At 33.0% G+C, this 17,027-nt stretch overlaps 1 protein-coding gene across 4 annotated transcripts in view; it reads right to left on the bottom strand.

The window, feature by feature from the left end:
• Positions 1–17,027, bottom strand: part of LOC148598973 (uncharacterized) — a 29,594-nt gene that overhangs the window by 5,672 nt on the left and 6,895 nt on the right. The window contains exons 4-13 of one of the 4 annotated variants that reach the window (XM_088561295.1): positions 15,851–16,108; positions 14,773–14,940; positions 14,327–14,392; positions 13,877–14,044; positions 13,049–13,130; positions 11,904–12,079; positions 11,129–11,299; positions 9,737–9,870; positions 9,039–9,216; positions 735–1,225 (exon numbers count right to left, since the gene is read on the bottom strand). In XM_088561295.1, coding sequence (XP_088417421.1) covers positions 1,200–1,225; positions 9,039–9,216; positions 9,737–9,870; positions 11,129–11,299; positions 11,904–12,079; positions 13,049–13,130; positions 13,877–14,044; positions 14,327–14,392; positions 14,773–14,940; positions 15,851–16,108 — 1,427 coding nt within the window. In that variant the 3' untranslated portion in view covers positions 735–1,199. Of the gene's footprint in view, positions 1–734; positions 1,226–9,038; positions 9,217–9,736; positions 9,871–11,128; positions 11,300–11,903; positions 12,080–13,048; positions 13,131–13,876; positions 14,045–14,326; positions 14,393–14,772; positions 14,941–15,850; positions 16,109–17,027 lie in introns of those variants that run through there. The other 3 variants (XM_088561293.1, XM_088561292.1, XM_088561294.1) reach the window with 3 other exon arrangements.

Consider the following 17,027-nt stretch of genomic DNA (forward strand, 5'->3'; position numbering starts at 1 on the left):
GGCAGGTAAAATTTTACATCGACTCATAATATTTTCCTTTTCCACGGAAGTTTTGCTTTTTATTTAAGATATAAAACGTTCTCTGTTGTCATTCAGCCCCTTTTGTTTTATGTATTGTTACATCGTTAAGAGCAGATGACGTCAATACTATACCTACGAGGTGGATAATGAAGATTTCCTTAGAATTGTGAGCCTTAAACGGTGCAAACAAACGGTTAAAATTGCACCATTATTCATAGAAATATCTACAAATTCAAGGAAAACAAAGTACACAAAATCAGAAACTAACATATTTGATAATAAATTTATGATATTATTCCACTAAATTTACCACTTTTATAGAAAGAGACGAACCCGGGAATCGTTTAATTATCATTGATTTGAATAAGACATCCTCTGATTTAGATAATAAACTTGAAAGTGTATTATTTACTGTGTGCTTCTTTGAAAAAGCGATACCTATGCATGTTGCTGATGAACCTTTATTTTTCAAAAATACTGTCGCCTAATTGACCCGATAGTCAAACTTAAAATGCATTTTATACCTAGAGTAGAGCCTTTAGTCCGAACCTCTGTATGACAAATATTTCTGGATTAAATTTCATTGATTGATTGTTGCTTAAGAAATAAATCACGGAAACTTCAAATTATTATTGTTTTACCACGAGCTAGCAATTTATGTTGCATTGTTTTACTCCGTGATTTATTTGTATTCTTATATGACTAGTTTCTGCATATTTTTAAATAACCATTGCCTGTGTGATGCACGAAATGTTGGTCATGTGTTTATCACTTTTTTACCAGACAGACAGGTATATATTTTATTCTCATAAACCATAAATACAATGGTACAGAGACATTGCAGAGAACAAGACAAGATACCACAATCCCATTTTACTTCACACACTTACTCATTCATACTCTAGGAGAACAAATACTTCTTAAGTAGGTTAAAGGGTAAGCCTAGAGTCAATTTGTTTTGGTGATGCATTTCATAAATCTACATAGTTTTTCCAAGATTTTTTAATTATGGGAACACATCATTTGTCGTTTTTTTTTAAGATATTAGGTCGTGTTGTTTCTTTTTCCACTGAAAAAGGGACACTCCATAATGAAATAAAATTCATTTCCACTTTTAAAGTCATAACACTTATTCCAGATTCATTCGCTTCTTTCAATCCCGTTCAACTGCCCTGTTTCTATTTGCAATTTGTGATTTGTGGTCCTGAAAGTGCAAACAATTTTCAAATTTAAATTCTGTTTTAAATGACATATAATTTACCCTTTAGAGGAATTTCGGATCATAGCATGCCACTCTTAAATAAGTTAGTCTTTCAATTTTGTTTTTTATGCAACTATTAACAATCGGTATTAATACAAAGCGCTCCAAGGAACCTGAATCATTCACCTGGTTAAATTTTGCCTTTCAAGGGCAATAAATTTAACAAAGAATTGTCCAACAATTTTGCCCAATGAAGACTTATTTTAAGAATCATTTCAACGATTGAAAGTTTCTTTTTATCTATCATAGCTTTCAAGATATTGGCTGAAGGGCAATAAATCTTACAAGGAGTCGTCTGACAAGTTTGATCACTGGAGACTTTTGTAGGCCTTATAATAAGCAACTGAAAAAATTGGCTAAACCTTACGATTTTGGAGATTTGATATGCGAAAATCTACCGTCTGACCCCTATGTTCTATTTTTAGTAAGGGCGGCTATGTTTTTTTAATTTTGTTTTTTTTTATGAATTAAAAATCCCGACACCAGTTCTATGCAGTTTTATTCAGAAAACTCCAAGGAACACTCATACCAAGTTAGGTTCTAGTGGGCAAGTAGTGTCAGAGTAGACGAGTGTGGAAAATTGTTAAGGACGACGTCGCCAAATAATGACAATACCTCACATGGCCTTCGGCCAGATGAGTTAAAAACAGCTTGATATAACCATATATATGAGTAACCAGTATCGTCATTTACTTCCCGTTTTTAATAGCTTTATTCAAGTGTCCTGTCCTGTTTAATAAAATTCTAAGGTAATTAAACTCATCTATTTTTTTCACATCTGTTCTATTTAAATGAAACACTAAATTTTGACTCTGTCTTTCGCATGAGCAAAATCATAATTTTTGTTTTTTTTCAATATTAATTTTTAGCCTTCAAATACAATGAACATTTCCTGTAAGCTTGTGGCGTGCAAGAGAATAAAAAGATTAAGAAAAATATCTAGTTTGCCGTTAAGGCAACTAGAATTAGTATCTAAATCTGATACTATTAGCATTTTCCAATAAAATTGCAAATCCTTGAGATAAAATGTAAAAAGAAATGTTAAGAGATTTTTACCTTGTCTGACAGCCATATTATATAGGAAATAATCAGGCTTATCATTGCTATATACAATACACGATTTTACAATTGTATAAATATTTATACATTTTAATATTCATATGGCTAAGTTATATCTTGTACCAAAGTGTATCAATCTACACCGTATCAAAAGCCTTTTAAAAAAATCGATAAAGGCAAAAAATAGTTTTTTTTTCCTTTTTGCCTTAATAATTACAAAAAAAGGAAAAAGTGTGAATAAACTGTCTGTAGTTGAGTATGATTTCCTGAATCCCATTAGATTTTCGTACAGAATATTGTTTTCGTTTTAGAAAGTGTACAGTCTATTGTTCAAAAGCAATAAAAGCTTCCCAAAAATCCCCCTTGTTTTTAAAACTTGGTTTCAAGTTTTCGATTTGCCAAAGGTTGGGTATAATACCAGAGTCAAAAATTATATTAAAAAGTTTCTTGTGTATTGACTATGTCGACACTCGATCTAAGATACTCATTTACAATACTATCTTCCTAACTGGCCTTGTTATTTTTCAGTTTAGAAATGCATCTTCTGATCACATTGCATTTTATGAATCCATTTATATATTTTCATTTAAGTTATTTGCATCAACATCTGTTATCATATGATCGAAACCATTATTTTCTTATCCCTTATTCGATGGTGTATTTTGTGTTTTGAAAAATTTAAAATGCTCTCCAACAGAAATATTTGACTGTTTTTTTTTTTGTCTCTAACTTTGTTTAATAATTTTCAGTATTCTTTTTGGTCCGATGTTTTCAAATGTTCAAGCTTCTTTCTCATTTGCGAGCGGTATATTTTACTGCATGTATCTAGAGTCTTATAATACTTTTTTTTCGGATTCAAGAAATTTGGCTTTAAAGAAGCGGGACTGTCGATTTTTTAAATTTCGTTAAAGTTTTTTTGTGGTATTTTTGACGCGTATGTCTACATTCAGTACTAAACCATGGTTTGTGTATGGCCCATGGTGATTTATGGATCTTTAAATTCTGAATTATTCTAGTGTCAAAAGTTTCTCTCGCAATTATCTATTCTGTTTACTATTTCGTTTATCACACTTTTATTTACATTATTTTATTGTGAGGAGACAAAATCATTTTCTATTTCTATTTCTGTTAAGCTTATCTCTGCATCTGATTTCTTATGAGCGACCCCCACTATTTTGTTGTAGTTTGCGATTAATCTCTAAAAGAGAGCCAAAGGTTAGAGGCTAGGTGAATAACTGATAGTCGTCATACTTTAAAGTAGCTACAATGGGAGAGAGCACATCTGAGTTCAAGTAAGTCATTGACATAAAGACATTTGGTATACATATAAAATAATCAACCACGCTAGCATTTTTACAGTTTAGTTTACCACCATATTATTTATTATGACCTCTTCGACCATTTACATTCAATACACCATTCGATTTACATAATTCAAGCAATTTATTACCGGACTTGTTTTTAACAGAAGCTAAAATTTTCCTAGTTTTAATAGTCTTGAGTTCATCAAAGATAGCAGGGACGTTTTATATGAACTCTGTATAATCATGTTCATTTATATCTATATCATATGTAATTAACAAGTTTTAATTCATTTATACTGTTAAAATCACCCATTAAACATATGTGGTAATATTTACTTCAGAAAGAATATTCAAGGAAACCAAGGTTATAGCGGTAATCAAAAGAATGTAATCTAGGGACCAAGAGCAGACATGGAAAACAGACATACACAACAAAGAACATTAATTAACTAAAAAAATACATACAAAGTACCAAAAGCAAACGAGCAACTCGGACTCCACTAAAAACTGGGAGCATGAAACAGGTGCGGCGATAGTGTAAGCATCCTCTGCTTTTTTTTAGAAACTCCCGCCGAGTTGCTCATAAAAAAGTAAAGTCTGGAGTATGAAACGAGGAAAGGAAAACAATGACACGTTGAATAAATCAGTTTTCATAGCGCAGATGGATACACCATAACGATCCACGAGTTCATGATGACGACCATAAAACTTCTGTAGTGTTTGTTAGAATTCTAGCGCGATACAAAAAGTCTGCGTAGTTTCGGCAATCTCTGGTATAACGTATGAGTCGTGACATATGAAAACTCAATACGCAGGTGCTGAAGGGATGTTGTCACAGATGTTGACAATTTGTAATGAAAAGTCATCACGTTTGTCGTAAAGTTTGGTCAGTAATTTTCCTTTACCATCGATTTCTAAGTGTAGGCCAAGACATGAGGCTGACTTCACAGTGTCTGTAGTATCCTTTATCTCAAGTTCTTTGGGGGTAGATTCGATGTATCAAATCCCCAAAATAAGGATTGTTTAAAGATAATAAGTCACCTATATAGCAGAAACTGAGATTAAAAGATCTAGCCAAACGATATTCTTTCTTTGGGATCAGATCAGCTATAAAGTCAGCCTCATGAGAGTGAAGAAATAGATCAGCAAATAGAGATGATCAATTTGTTCCCATTGGAATGCCGACGGTTTGTTGAAAAACTCGTCAACCAGACGGGACAAATATGTTGACGATTTAAAATTCCATCTTCTGTATATTTGGAATTATATTTCTCACTGAGAATGAGTAATCTTTACCAAGAACGATATATTTGTATCTAGGTGTACCATATTTTTGGAAAAACAATGGTGTTTTAATGATTTTAGTCACCCCGTGCAGGTCCGAATGTCAAAAGAATAGGCCTACAGCAGCGCTAAGCTTGTCGTAAAAGGCGACTAAACAGTGCTCAGAAACGTAGCCGGGGGCTAGGCGCTCTGCCCACAGAGCAACTGGGATGTGTGCCCCAGGTGATGGAATGGGATACCCCTGGCATGTTACATGCTGGGGTTGTCAAGCTATAATACGGAAAACCTGACCGCAAACCATAGTGGTGCACCGTGTTGGGAAAGATGCCATGTTCCTCGCACGTTAAAGAACCCTGCTGTGGTATTCGATAGGAGTAGGAACCTTTGCGCTCCACCACAGGAGGCTAAATTGCCCGACCTTTCCCATCCCCCCTTTTTCTAGAGGCAATCAAAATTTGTCGACCCTATTATCCTTGTGACCCATCCTTTTTTTATCATTTCATGTTCATTTTATCATCCATTTCATGTTCATTGTCTGAATATAGCTGAAATATTGCTGCTCGAACGTTAAACCCCAACAACAAATATGATTTTATGGGGAATAGAAGTATACAGCGTTGACAAATCATAGATTTTATTGCTGTTATATTCTAAAATAGTCTTGAACTTGATTGTCTCCAAAAGATCTTTCGCATTTTTCAAGATCCACATTGAATTGACAACACTTCGGGAGTAACAAGTATTGTGGTAGGACTGCAGACCTTCATTGACCTTCTTAAAACTTATATTTGTTTCAAAATGCAACACCTTACGGCTTTAAACCACTCTGACAGAGAATCATTGTCTTCTTTATCCAATTTCTTGCATAGTCCTCCACGGCACCCAGAAGAACTTTAAAATTATAATTCCAATTTATGGAGCGTGGTTTACGGTACTTAGGACCTTCAGAAACAAGTGAATCACTCGTTCTGTTCTGGTCGAACGTATCATTTTTGAAAGATTTGGAACATTCAGGTGGAATATTAAAATTTCCAATTAAAATATCATCATTCAATTTAGTTAGTTTTGTCGAAATTTTAAACCACATGACAATATGTGATTGAGTTTCAGTAACTTATATTAACTTTTCTACAGTTTGATTGTATGCCAAAGTAATATCATCTGACTTTTTGAAAATCTTTTTTTTCTGTTTTCATCTTTACAGTATATTCCTTCAATTTCTATGGAGTCAAGATCATTAGTTTTTGTTTCTTGTAGACAGATAATATCATGAGCAAGGAGATTTTAGACCACAACAATTCAAACTTAGCAATTTAAGACAATATCTGGGATAAGCTTTGTTGATGCTAGAAATTGATAAATCACCATCAGTTTTGCTACACATGGAGGTTTTAGTTTTTTTATATATCAATTTGAATTACAAGCATTATCAGGTGTTACACCACTATCATTTGACACATTTTAGTGAATATTATTAAGAGCTGCAGTGTCAAAAACGATGGTTCAGTTTTCTCTTTGGCAGTCCTATGCTCTCGAAGGAGTTAACTCTAGGACGTTACGACGGTCTTTGACCTACAGCACTAGCACGTGTGGACAGCATAGGTTCTTGTTCTTGCGATCTTTCAACATCTACGGCATGATCAACATTGTGTTTGATATTTTCTGTTGCAACATATAATACGTTATTAATGTACAGACGGTTCCTTACCATCAATACGTTTTTTTTTCTGACGCTTTACTTCTTTTTGAGTATAGTTTCTCCCTTCTGTCCTCAATCTAGCCCCGTGCAGGTCTGGGTGTCAAAAGAATACGCCTGCAGCAGCGCTAAGCTTGTCGTAAAAGGCGACTAAATAGTGCTCAGAAACCTAGCCGGGGGCTAGGCGCTCTGCCCACAGAGAAACTCCGTTGTGTGCCCCAGGTGGTGGAATGGGGTACCCCTGGCGTGTTTAATGCTGGGGTTGTCAGGCTATAATACGGAAAACCTGACCGCAAACCATAGTGGTTCACCGTGTTGGGAAAGATGCCAGGTACCTCGCACGTTAAAAAAAAACTACTGTGGTAATCGATAGGAGTAGAAATCTTTGCGCTCCGCCACAGGAAACTAAATTGCCCATCCTTCCCTTTTAATCAATCAATTTGTCCTCAATCTCCTAAGGGCATTGTTGACGTATTATATAAGGTCTATAACGGATATTGTAGGCATTGTTCGGCCTATCTTGGAGATCTTTATAATAAAATAAAATTGGCAAGGATTGGACGCCTCCCCCTAGGATTAAATCGGCGCAAGTTTCCAAATTCTATCTGGTAGCTTATACCTACCTCGATTTGTAGAAATACCCTCAAGAGTCTTTCGGTATCTTTTTTTCTCACTTCGGGCAACCCAGTAAACACTATATTGTTTTTCATTGACCTGAATTGTAAATCTACGATTGTGTATTGAAGATCTTTGATAGGACTTCCTATCTACCTTATGGTTTTATTTGACTGTGGTGGCGTATTTGCTTCTGATATACTTGATACCGCTAAGCTTCTGACATCCAATGCTGCTAATCTTCGGTACAGTGCTTCCATTTTAGCTGTAGGGTTTTGGTCTTTTAGTGCTCTTTATGTACCTTGGGTCGATGTTTCTTCATGTTTTTATTGAGGAATCATGACTGATTATATGTTTAATGTCTTCACTAGTGCATAGGCATGGTCAAACATATAGCTTACACTCTGGGAGCTGGTGTTACAGTCAGACGCCTTTTTAATCATTTCATTATGTTCTGTTTCTAACCTTTTCACCTCCCAGACATTAAAAGTAATGTTTGATTAAATTCGTCAACTCTTTTTTAATTTTGTCCATCTCAGATTCGAACGTTTCAGTTTTTCTTCTATGTTAGTATGGATCTGTAGAACCAAGTTTAATAGAACATTTTGGTCTTGACTTTCTTGTGTATTAATCATTTTCCGACTTTCAGCTAGTAGCTTAGAGGTTTCACTCAATAATATGGTTGTGTCCCATTGGTCCACATGTAAGGTGAAATGTCAGGGTTCAGTACTACTACTACTACTACTACTACTACTACTACGTTATCTAGAAAGTCCAAAGTCCAACTTAAATACTACATTGCTGCACACTTTTTGGGGTGTTACATAAATTAAGCCCCGGGTTACAAGACAAATCTCTATGAACACTTATGGAAAGAAAGAAAAAATCTAATTTCTTGACATTATGATACTGGCCGACAAACGACATAAATTCATGGATGTTTCAACAGCTATGCATATAATATTAACGGTTACAAAGTTCTGTCATCAGAAACTGATTTTACTCTCCTGGTAGAGAGAACTCGTGTCAACAAAACAAAGAATGGCTGTGGTCTAAAAAAATTTAAAGTCTTGTGGTTTCCAACTTGAGTAAATATATAGTCGATTTGTGAAGTAATGAAATATCCTTAAAGAATTACTTTAAAACATAAGCTACTGAAAAAGGTGACGAACAAATGCCCTTTTGCCATAACTTCGAACTAAAATTTTGATTGACTCAATTGTAGTAACACGCTAATATATGCTCAATGAGTAAGATAATATTCACTTAAAAGCGTCGTCATATATATAACAAAAAGCTACCCCACCGAAAGTCATAAAAATAATTCAAATTGCTCGAATTAATTTTTGAATTAAAGATATATCTTAAAATTAATGGCATCATCAACATGCGAAAGGCATTGTTTAGTGATTATTGTGTGAAGATTGGTGAACATCGTGCAAAATTTCCCATTTCAAAACTTGTGTACTATCAAAAAGCTTAAAACGTAAAAATAAGCATATGTGCAATCATTATATTTTCCTACTGCATAACATTGATTAATCTATATCTTTAATTCATCTTCTTCAAAAGCAAAATTCTCATTGTAGGGCCTAAGCCAGTTTTCACCAAAAAGCAGATAAAATATAATATTTGTGAATAAACAAATAAAAGATAAATTTAATTTAATTTCGACAAATGAGATTTTTATGAGATTTTTAATTATTGAACTGCTGAACATTTTGGTGCATTTAAATGAGGGTAATCCCGTTTCAATTAATTACTGCCCAAAGCAACCTGTAAATAAAAAGGTTCTAACCTCTAACCCCATTATAACCGCTCTGTTTGAGGATAATATGGTCAGTATCCATGGAGATGTTGCAGCTAATGTTATCTTTCGATGGATCTGTGATATTGAATCTACTGAATGGTTTTTCTAAATCCAAAGTAGCTGTTTCTATGGTAACATTTCTAGGCACACTTGTTAAAGTTGGTGGCTAAAATGTTAATGTGAGGGATTACTGTAGATTATGTTTTATAAAAATATTATGTAAACATGAATACACATGAATAATACCAAAACTGAACGTCACAAAACCAATGCTACGTTTACTAATTGTGTCCTTAACGTGCAAATAGCGAACGCATCATAGACAATATCATAGAACGTGAAAGTACATTTTTTGATGATGTAACCCCAGATTGAAAAACAAATAACAGCTGCATAGACAGGTGTATGACGAGCGGTATGCCATAGCAAGTATATCAAACTAGAATAACTGCGCCATACCTGTTGAGAGCTGTGCATAATTTGCAGTCTTGCATAATTCTTAATTTATGTAAGGCTTTTACATTTGATCTGGTATGTGCATATTCTTCCTTAAATCAAAACCTTACGTTTTTGATCAAAAGCTGCATAAGTATTATATACAGTTATCACCCGAATTGTTTAATCCCCTTGTTACATTTTTTATCACAAGACATAAATTTTCGTGTATAAATTTATATACAACTTACGTCGTTATATGCAACTACTGTTATTTCGAAGTCAGCCGTATTGTTACAGAAGTCAACAACAGACAGTTTGTACAATAATGATGTGTTGTGTTTCCCGACAGTGTGTGGCAGTTTTTCTTTTACATGGAGGCTTCCTGAAATAATGAAAATACAAATGAAATTACAATGTATGCACGGGTCAATAATAAAAGGTGATTATTTTTTGTGAAATTAAGGTATAGTGTTTTAGCGATGTTAGAATGGAAACGTTTTATATGCAAATAAAAAATCTATACTCGACGTCACATACAACTCATTTTCGAATTGAAGCTCTACTTTTTAAACCGTCGGGACTTACCGCTAGAGTTGTCTCTCTTTTATTTAATATAAAGATAGTTCGCATATATGCATGACGTGTTAGTACCAACGAATCGCTTATTAGCTTAAATCATGCATAACAAATCCTTACGGGAAAATCCCATACTAATATCCGCCATGTTGGTTTCTACGGGACGATTTGTTTACAAACGAAGTTCGTAAGTTCCCGTCGAACTCCGGTGACAATCGTCTGCTTGATCAACTTCTTGGCATTGTACGTTGTTCGCGTAAAATAAATCCGAGATATCCGAAATAACGCCGAAATGAATTCTGGGTTCTTCTGTTTTTGGACAAACCATTCAAATGTAAACAACGTCTCCTAGCAACCCGATCACTGTAAACATGGCCGACTTTTTACAATGTAAATATTGGCACCGAGATTTAAAATCTGACCGGAATTTAACGATTCAATGTTTAGGGAGAAGCCGTTTGGCTAAACGAATGAGCAAGTCATTTAAGACGATTTAAACAACGGTAGGTGTCAATAAAGTCTTAGAAAATATTTTTATTCAAATTTTAACAGTATGTTATTTATGTGACGCCGAGAATACAGTAATAATAAATGCTACATTTTACGTAAAGAGACATTTTTTTTTCAAATGTAAATAGTCTAATACATTTAAGGTAAATCATTGTAATATTTGTTGTTACTGGAGTAAATAATTGAAACAATTGGTAGTAAGGTTGCACTAGGATAGAAATAAGAAACTCATATGATAGGACAGTAAGTTCAGATAGATTTCCATTACTATGATAAAAAGAGAACGATGAATCAGAGAATAAAGAATATAGGACTTTGTTTTCCATTTGAAATCGGGATAGGGAAATGGGTTTAAAAATTGTCATTTGTTTATGAAAAGGGATACACGACAACATTATATTTTAATTTATTTATTCATTTAATTTAATAAGGTTTGTATGGTGAATGGATATTCCGCTATTGGGAATTTTCTATCAGGAATTTTTGACTAGCATTTGGATTGAAGGATTGCGTATAATGTAAATGGAAAGTTTATAAAAAAGGCTGTAACTTACGACGATTCGTGTCAAAGTACAAATAAGCATTGTTATAATCCAGTTCATAGTTATATACGTAGTCTCCAACATCCGGATCGTATATTGATATCTTGGTGATATGAGTATCCATATTAGAATGGTCCGGAATAGCAAATACGTCATTGCTTGTGTTGGTGTCCGGTTTTCTGTCTGCAAAAGGTAATTCATATACTTTTAAGTACTTCTCCGTCTTAGAATAGAGCAAAATATATATAAGGTTTGGCATATGAAGGAAAAACAAATTATTGTATTAACTAATTAATTATAACCAAAATAATCATCAAAGCGATTGTAGAATTTGCCTTTTTTAAGATATTGATAGATCAAATGTGTTTGAAATGCACTACGGAAAAAGGACTGCAAACTTTTCCCGCACTCGTCCCCTGTATAAGCAGTCAAAACATATCTACGTCACAGATGCCTCAGGATAACCTTAAATAGCTTTTTCGGTTGTTTTCTAGATGTACTGAATATATTGTAGACAAAAATGACTTAATTGGGAAACTGATGTGCCACCCATTCCCTGATTCTTACTCAGAATGATACTTAATACAGGGACAGACAAATAAGAACCAAATAAAAGTTGCATTGTCATAAGACATGTATGAACAGTTTGTTTTGATCTTGTTACGTCAGAAGAAAGTATACTTTTCCGCTTACTTCGGCGCAGTCGATTCTTCGCACAGAATGAAATATATTGAGATTAAAAAGTGTAATTTTTATCAAAAATCTGATACATATCTTGAAATCATACTTTCTGACGTTATGTACTTCACATCATACGACCGGTTAGGTGACATTTGTAACTCCTGAAGATCAATTTGTGTATCAGCATTAACCGCTTCTATATCTAGACTGTACACATAAGGACAGGATACATCACCGTTCAGGCATTCGTAGTATCCAATTATATTGCTTCCATTGTCGTACCTTCATCATTATAACATAAAGTAGACTTGCATAAACATAAAGCATTCATTAAATCTATCTATGTTTGGTTTTTCTTGTTATGGTTTTGTTATGTATCCGCTTTATTGTGGTTATTAATATAACCTTATATATAAAATATTTAAAAAAAGAAAAAAAAAGGAAACTGGAAACAAGCATCATCCAATGATGAGTATAATCCGCCTACTCAGTGCTAAATACATACAATACTGAAAAATGTAAGCGGCAATATTCATCTCTAAAAAACCGAATAATGTGTTGTAACATCAGTTTTTTTATTAAAAATATTGAACAGCACGACGGATGTCTAGCAGAACGCAGAACCTGGCAAAACTCTGGAACACTTAAAAATGAAAAGTAACGCTCCTCGTTTTCCTTTGTTGTCTTTTAATTTTTTTCTTTTGTTTTTACATTGGTTTTTCGTTTCTTTGTTTCTTTAGTGCAACCGGTCATATCATTTAGTACTGGACATCTACAGGCATGTTTCATGCCCGCATGGGGTTCAGCATGGAACACATTTAGGTCCAGTGTTGGGTACAAGAAATATAGAAGTTCAAAAAGACGTCAGGACTTACATAAATTATGATCGTTAAAATACAAGCATGATTTTCTTAAAATTCCTGTGCGTATTATAGAGATTACAAGGTAGTATATAATGCAAATATTGTTTTCATATATATTTATTACAGATTTATTTTATTTACATAGGTAATATACATGACGTCCTTATTAAAACAAAACAAAAAACATTATGATTGTTATTGTCCTCGCGAATAAAAAGGGGCACGATTTTGCCATAAGATAAACCTATAGATCGGTAGATTCTGTGTAATTAACGTTGATATTCAATATATATTTCTAGTGCAATAAAGACTCGTGATCGTATCAAATCATATTAGAATTTTTATCAAAGCTCTTATTGCTTAAAGTTTTGACTTTTGTTATTCTCACCATCCAAGTATGTCATTTCTTAAAATTCCAACTGATTCGTTTGCAGGCACATCATAATTTTTGTTCTGGTATATATCTGCATCTGAAGGAAATAAACGCAAATTATACAAACATAATTTTTTTAACAATAATTATATTTAAACAACATTAGAAAGAATATTGACATGCAACTAAAAAAGTAATGAAACGACAGAAATGGGGCATCAGATATCACAATAGGAAACAAGACCAGTACATGTCTAGATCTGCCTGTTTGGTACATTTATGGGAAAAATGCGTACGATTTGTACAGGAATCATACATTTGTGTCATTAAAGTAAAATTATTATAACAGTCAAACATGTTACTTTTTTTCACTATGGGTGACACCATAGTGTCCAAGTAACACTGTACTTCACTGTACTTTATATTGATAACTCGGAAGTTTTATGTTCCAGCTTCTAATTTAGTTGGGAGGCGCAAATGATGTTCTACGGTTGGCATTAATCTCATTAAACAATAGAAATCTCAAAAAAGGACAGAACCTGTGAATTCAACATCATCAAATCAGACAAAGACAGTGAAATATAGAGCAGTAATATCTTCATAAAACAGAGTTTGTACACTGCATACGAAAACAAAGTTTAAAAATAAAACTGTTTTATTTTGGGTAGATACAGTGGCGAGAAAGTGAAGAAGAGGCGTTCAAAAGATAGTGGTTTAAACTTACCGAGTATTTTACGTTTAGATTACAAAGTAGGATTGATAACACAATCAAATATTTCTTCTAGGAAATACTTCAATTGTAACTGTTCTGAGAATTAAAAGAGACATCGCAACTAAACTTACCACCAACATTAATACTGTTTGTTCCTACTACTTTGTACTTATTTTCAGTTATTAATCTGAGTACAAATATGGTAAGGTTCCCCGGATTAACTGGCATAAAGTTCCATGATACTATTCTTGCACAACATTTAATCGTGTAAATATTCCCCGTTTGAACAAATCCAGTATCTGTAAAATGTAATCAAAAAGCCACGGAACCGGATTTTTTGTTTAACCTTAACACATCACTATACCAACAATATAAATAAAAAAAAACAAACAAACAAACAAAATACAAACAAAACAAATTATATAATGATATAATATATAGTGTTTGGCGAATAAAAATAGAATAATAAGCAATGTTTTCGATAAATAATTACAAAAAAAAATGTATACATCATATGGGAAAATATTATTCAATTTAACTACGCAAAGATCAATTAGAAATTAATATTTTATCAAACATACCCACTGATATATCCTTGGAGTTAGTTATATTCGAATGCGCTGTTATCATACTTCCCGTTTGGCAACCTGTATTGTTATGGTAAAAAGGCTACATACTTCGAAACGTACTAAAGTAACTTAAAATTATTCTCACAGAACACTTTCAATACCAAAATTAATTGACGTGTGTATACCTTCCATTTCTTTTTTCTGTTAATTTTTTTCATATAACAGTTCTCTTAACAAAAATTAATAACAAATGACGAGCTAACAAAAGTTATGTGGTCTGTAACTGTTCTATATTACAAATTAGTAAATGCCATTGGTTTTTGACACAAATGAATCACCTTCTGTCTATTTTGTTTTTATAAAGACTGCTATTTTAATGCATACATGCTTTTTTCATGACTTCTACACCTACAATTCTTCATATATGACATGCTTCAAAAAGACTATGTTGTACTTACAAGCATCTTGTTGACAATGACGTAGCTCTGTTTTGTTTCCCTCACATTTAAATTGACTTTCAACATTAGCTAGTGAATCTTTGCATTCACGTGATCGTATCGTAGTTCCCCCTGTTCCACAAGAAACTGAGCACGGAGACCACTCAGACCATGCTGTCCAGTAACTACCTGAAATAATTAACGATGTATGGCATAATTAAAACTCCTAAGTATAAGATTTGATGTTATTTTAATTGTCGTTTAATCATCTCTATTCGAACCACAAACACCTAAATAGTACATTATGTTTGTAATAGATCGATTTCCCCTATTTGACAATTGCAGACGTTATATTAGTTCATAAAAATAAGTATCAGAACTTTGAAATGTAAATACATAATTATTGTTCATATTTATTTTTCTCTTAAAGTTCTCTTTACACCTTACAGTATATCCACGTGGGTTAAGTACCATACCACTGTATGCTGTGTAGCAAAATTACCTTTAGATAATATTCATCTTTTACCACAAGATTAACCTTATTTTGTTTCATAGAAATATTATAGAAAGGCTGCTCGTTAAAAGGTAAACAAACGTAGATATTTGACATATGAGGCAGTATCCCGTACAATTATCGTGATGAATATCGTGTAAGCTTTAAACCAAATGGTCAAATATAAGTTGTTTGTGTGAGAATAATTTCGTGTTGTTTGTTTTGTTTTGCTCTGTTTTATTTTTTTTTTGTTTTGTTTTGTTTTGGTTTGTTTGTTTGTTTGTTTTTTTTTTGTTGTTGTTTTTTTTTTTGTTGTTTTTATTTTTTTTATTTTTTTTTTTTTTTTTGCTGCTTGATTTTGGCTGACCTTCCCAGGAATTACTTTTGAGTTGCCCTAAATATATAGGTAGAAAAGTAAGTGATCGTATTGGTTATACTATCTTTGAGCAATTTCTTGTATATATTTTTTAATTTTGGTTTATATTTTAGTGTTTGAACAGTTACAACAAACTTTTTTGGCTCCTTTTAATAACACAACGAGTTGCCTTTTTTATTTCAAACATGGCGCAAGCGTGCCCCATAAAATACATTTCAGCTCACTAATACCTTCACATCGATATCCATAATCCAACATGGTGCACTCCTTACATGTCACGTTAAATGTAGATTCATTTAATTCAAAGTTACACGTGGAATTGTAGTTACATTTTTCTATCATCCTGTTCTTGACGTCTTTCGTGTAAAAGTCGTCAGATACTTTCATACAAGGCGACTCTTTCCAGTGTGCTAAAATAACACTGATGTATCCACTTGAACAATTCCATTCCACTCTCGAATGTGTGCAATTTGTTGCATTACCTTTGTCTCAAAACAAAAGAAGCATTACACAATCAAATCTTGAGATTGTTTATTCAAACCAAAACTAACATATGAAAATCATTTCTTATAACGTCAAAGGGCCAGATAATGAAAGCCCCCGGGAAGGCATATATAGGTTACTAGATTTGTATATTAGAAATTGAAATGCACCTGTTTGCAAAAAAAATACTTCTAAGTGTAGCGTTGTTGTGGTCTTAAAGTTAGCCAAAAGATAATGTCAGACTATTCGTCTTTCAAACAGTTTGCTTCCATTTAAATAAAGCAAATTATTTTAGTTAATACAAGTGGCATTAAAAGAAATCTATGACATTCCTATTAACTATTAGGATATGAAAAAGATGCTACATAATTAAAAAACAATTAGATTGAAATTTAAAATTTACCCTCAAACCTTTATAAATCGACTAGTAGAGGCCAACTTCATTTGGTACTGTATGCTGAGAGTGAACAAAAATTTATGATTATGACACATTTAGATCCCATATCATAGGGTTTCAAATGTTTTTTGTAAACTGAAATAGGGAATTTTACAAAAATTGCAATGACATTTTTTTTGCTATGCCACAAAATGGGCTTAATTTTTTCTAACAATGATCAAAAAGCACAAATTGCGCTACAAGCGTATATTATAATACATCATTACATATTTCATCTCTTATTTTTTATGAATATTTGACTTTATGTTTTCGACACAACATGGATGATTCTCACAAAGATATACGTAAATGTAATCCAACTCATTTATTGTTCGGTTTTCAAGGATTTCCTCATTAAATGGGTAATTTCGGTAAACATGCTTAAAATCATCAGGTTCTTATATAGGGACGTCTTAAGAAGAAAGAACGTATATCAAAATCCTATGATAAGAGAAAATTTGTTTCGCATCCATGTGTTGCAACTAAAA

Source organism: Perna viridis, chromosome 14 (genome assembly GCF_037379345.1).
Source record: "Perna viridis isolate PV_CMFRI_1.1 ecotype Kerala chromosome 14, ASM3737934v1, whole genome shotgun sequence".
In the NCBI taxonomy this organism is placed as follows: Eukaryota; Metazoa; Mollusca; class Bivalvia; order Mytilida; family Mytilidae; genus Perna; species Perna viridis.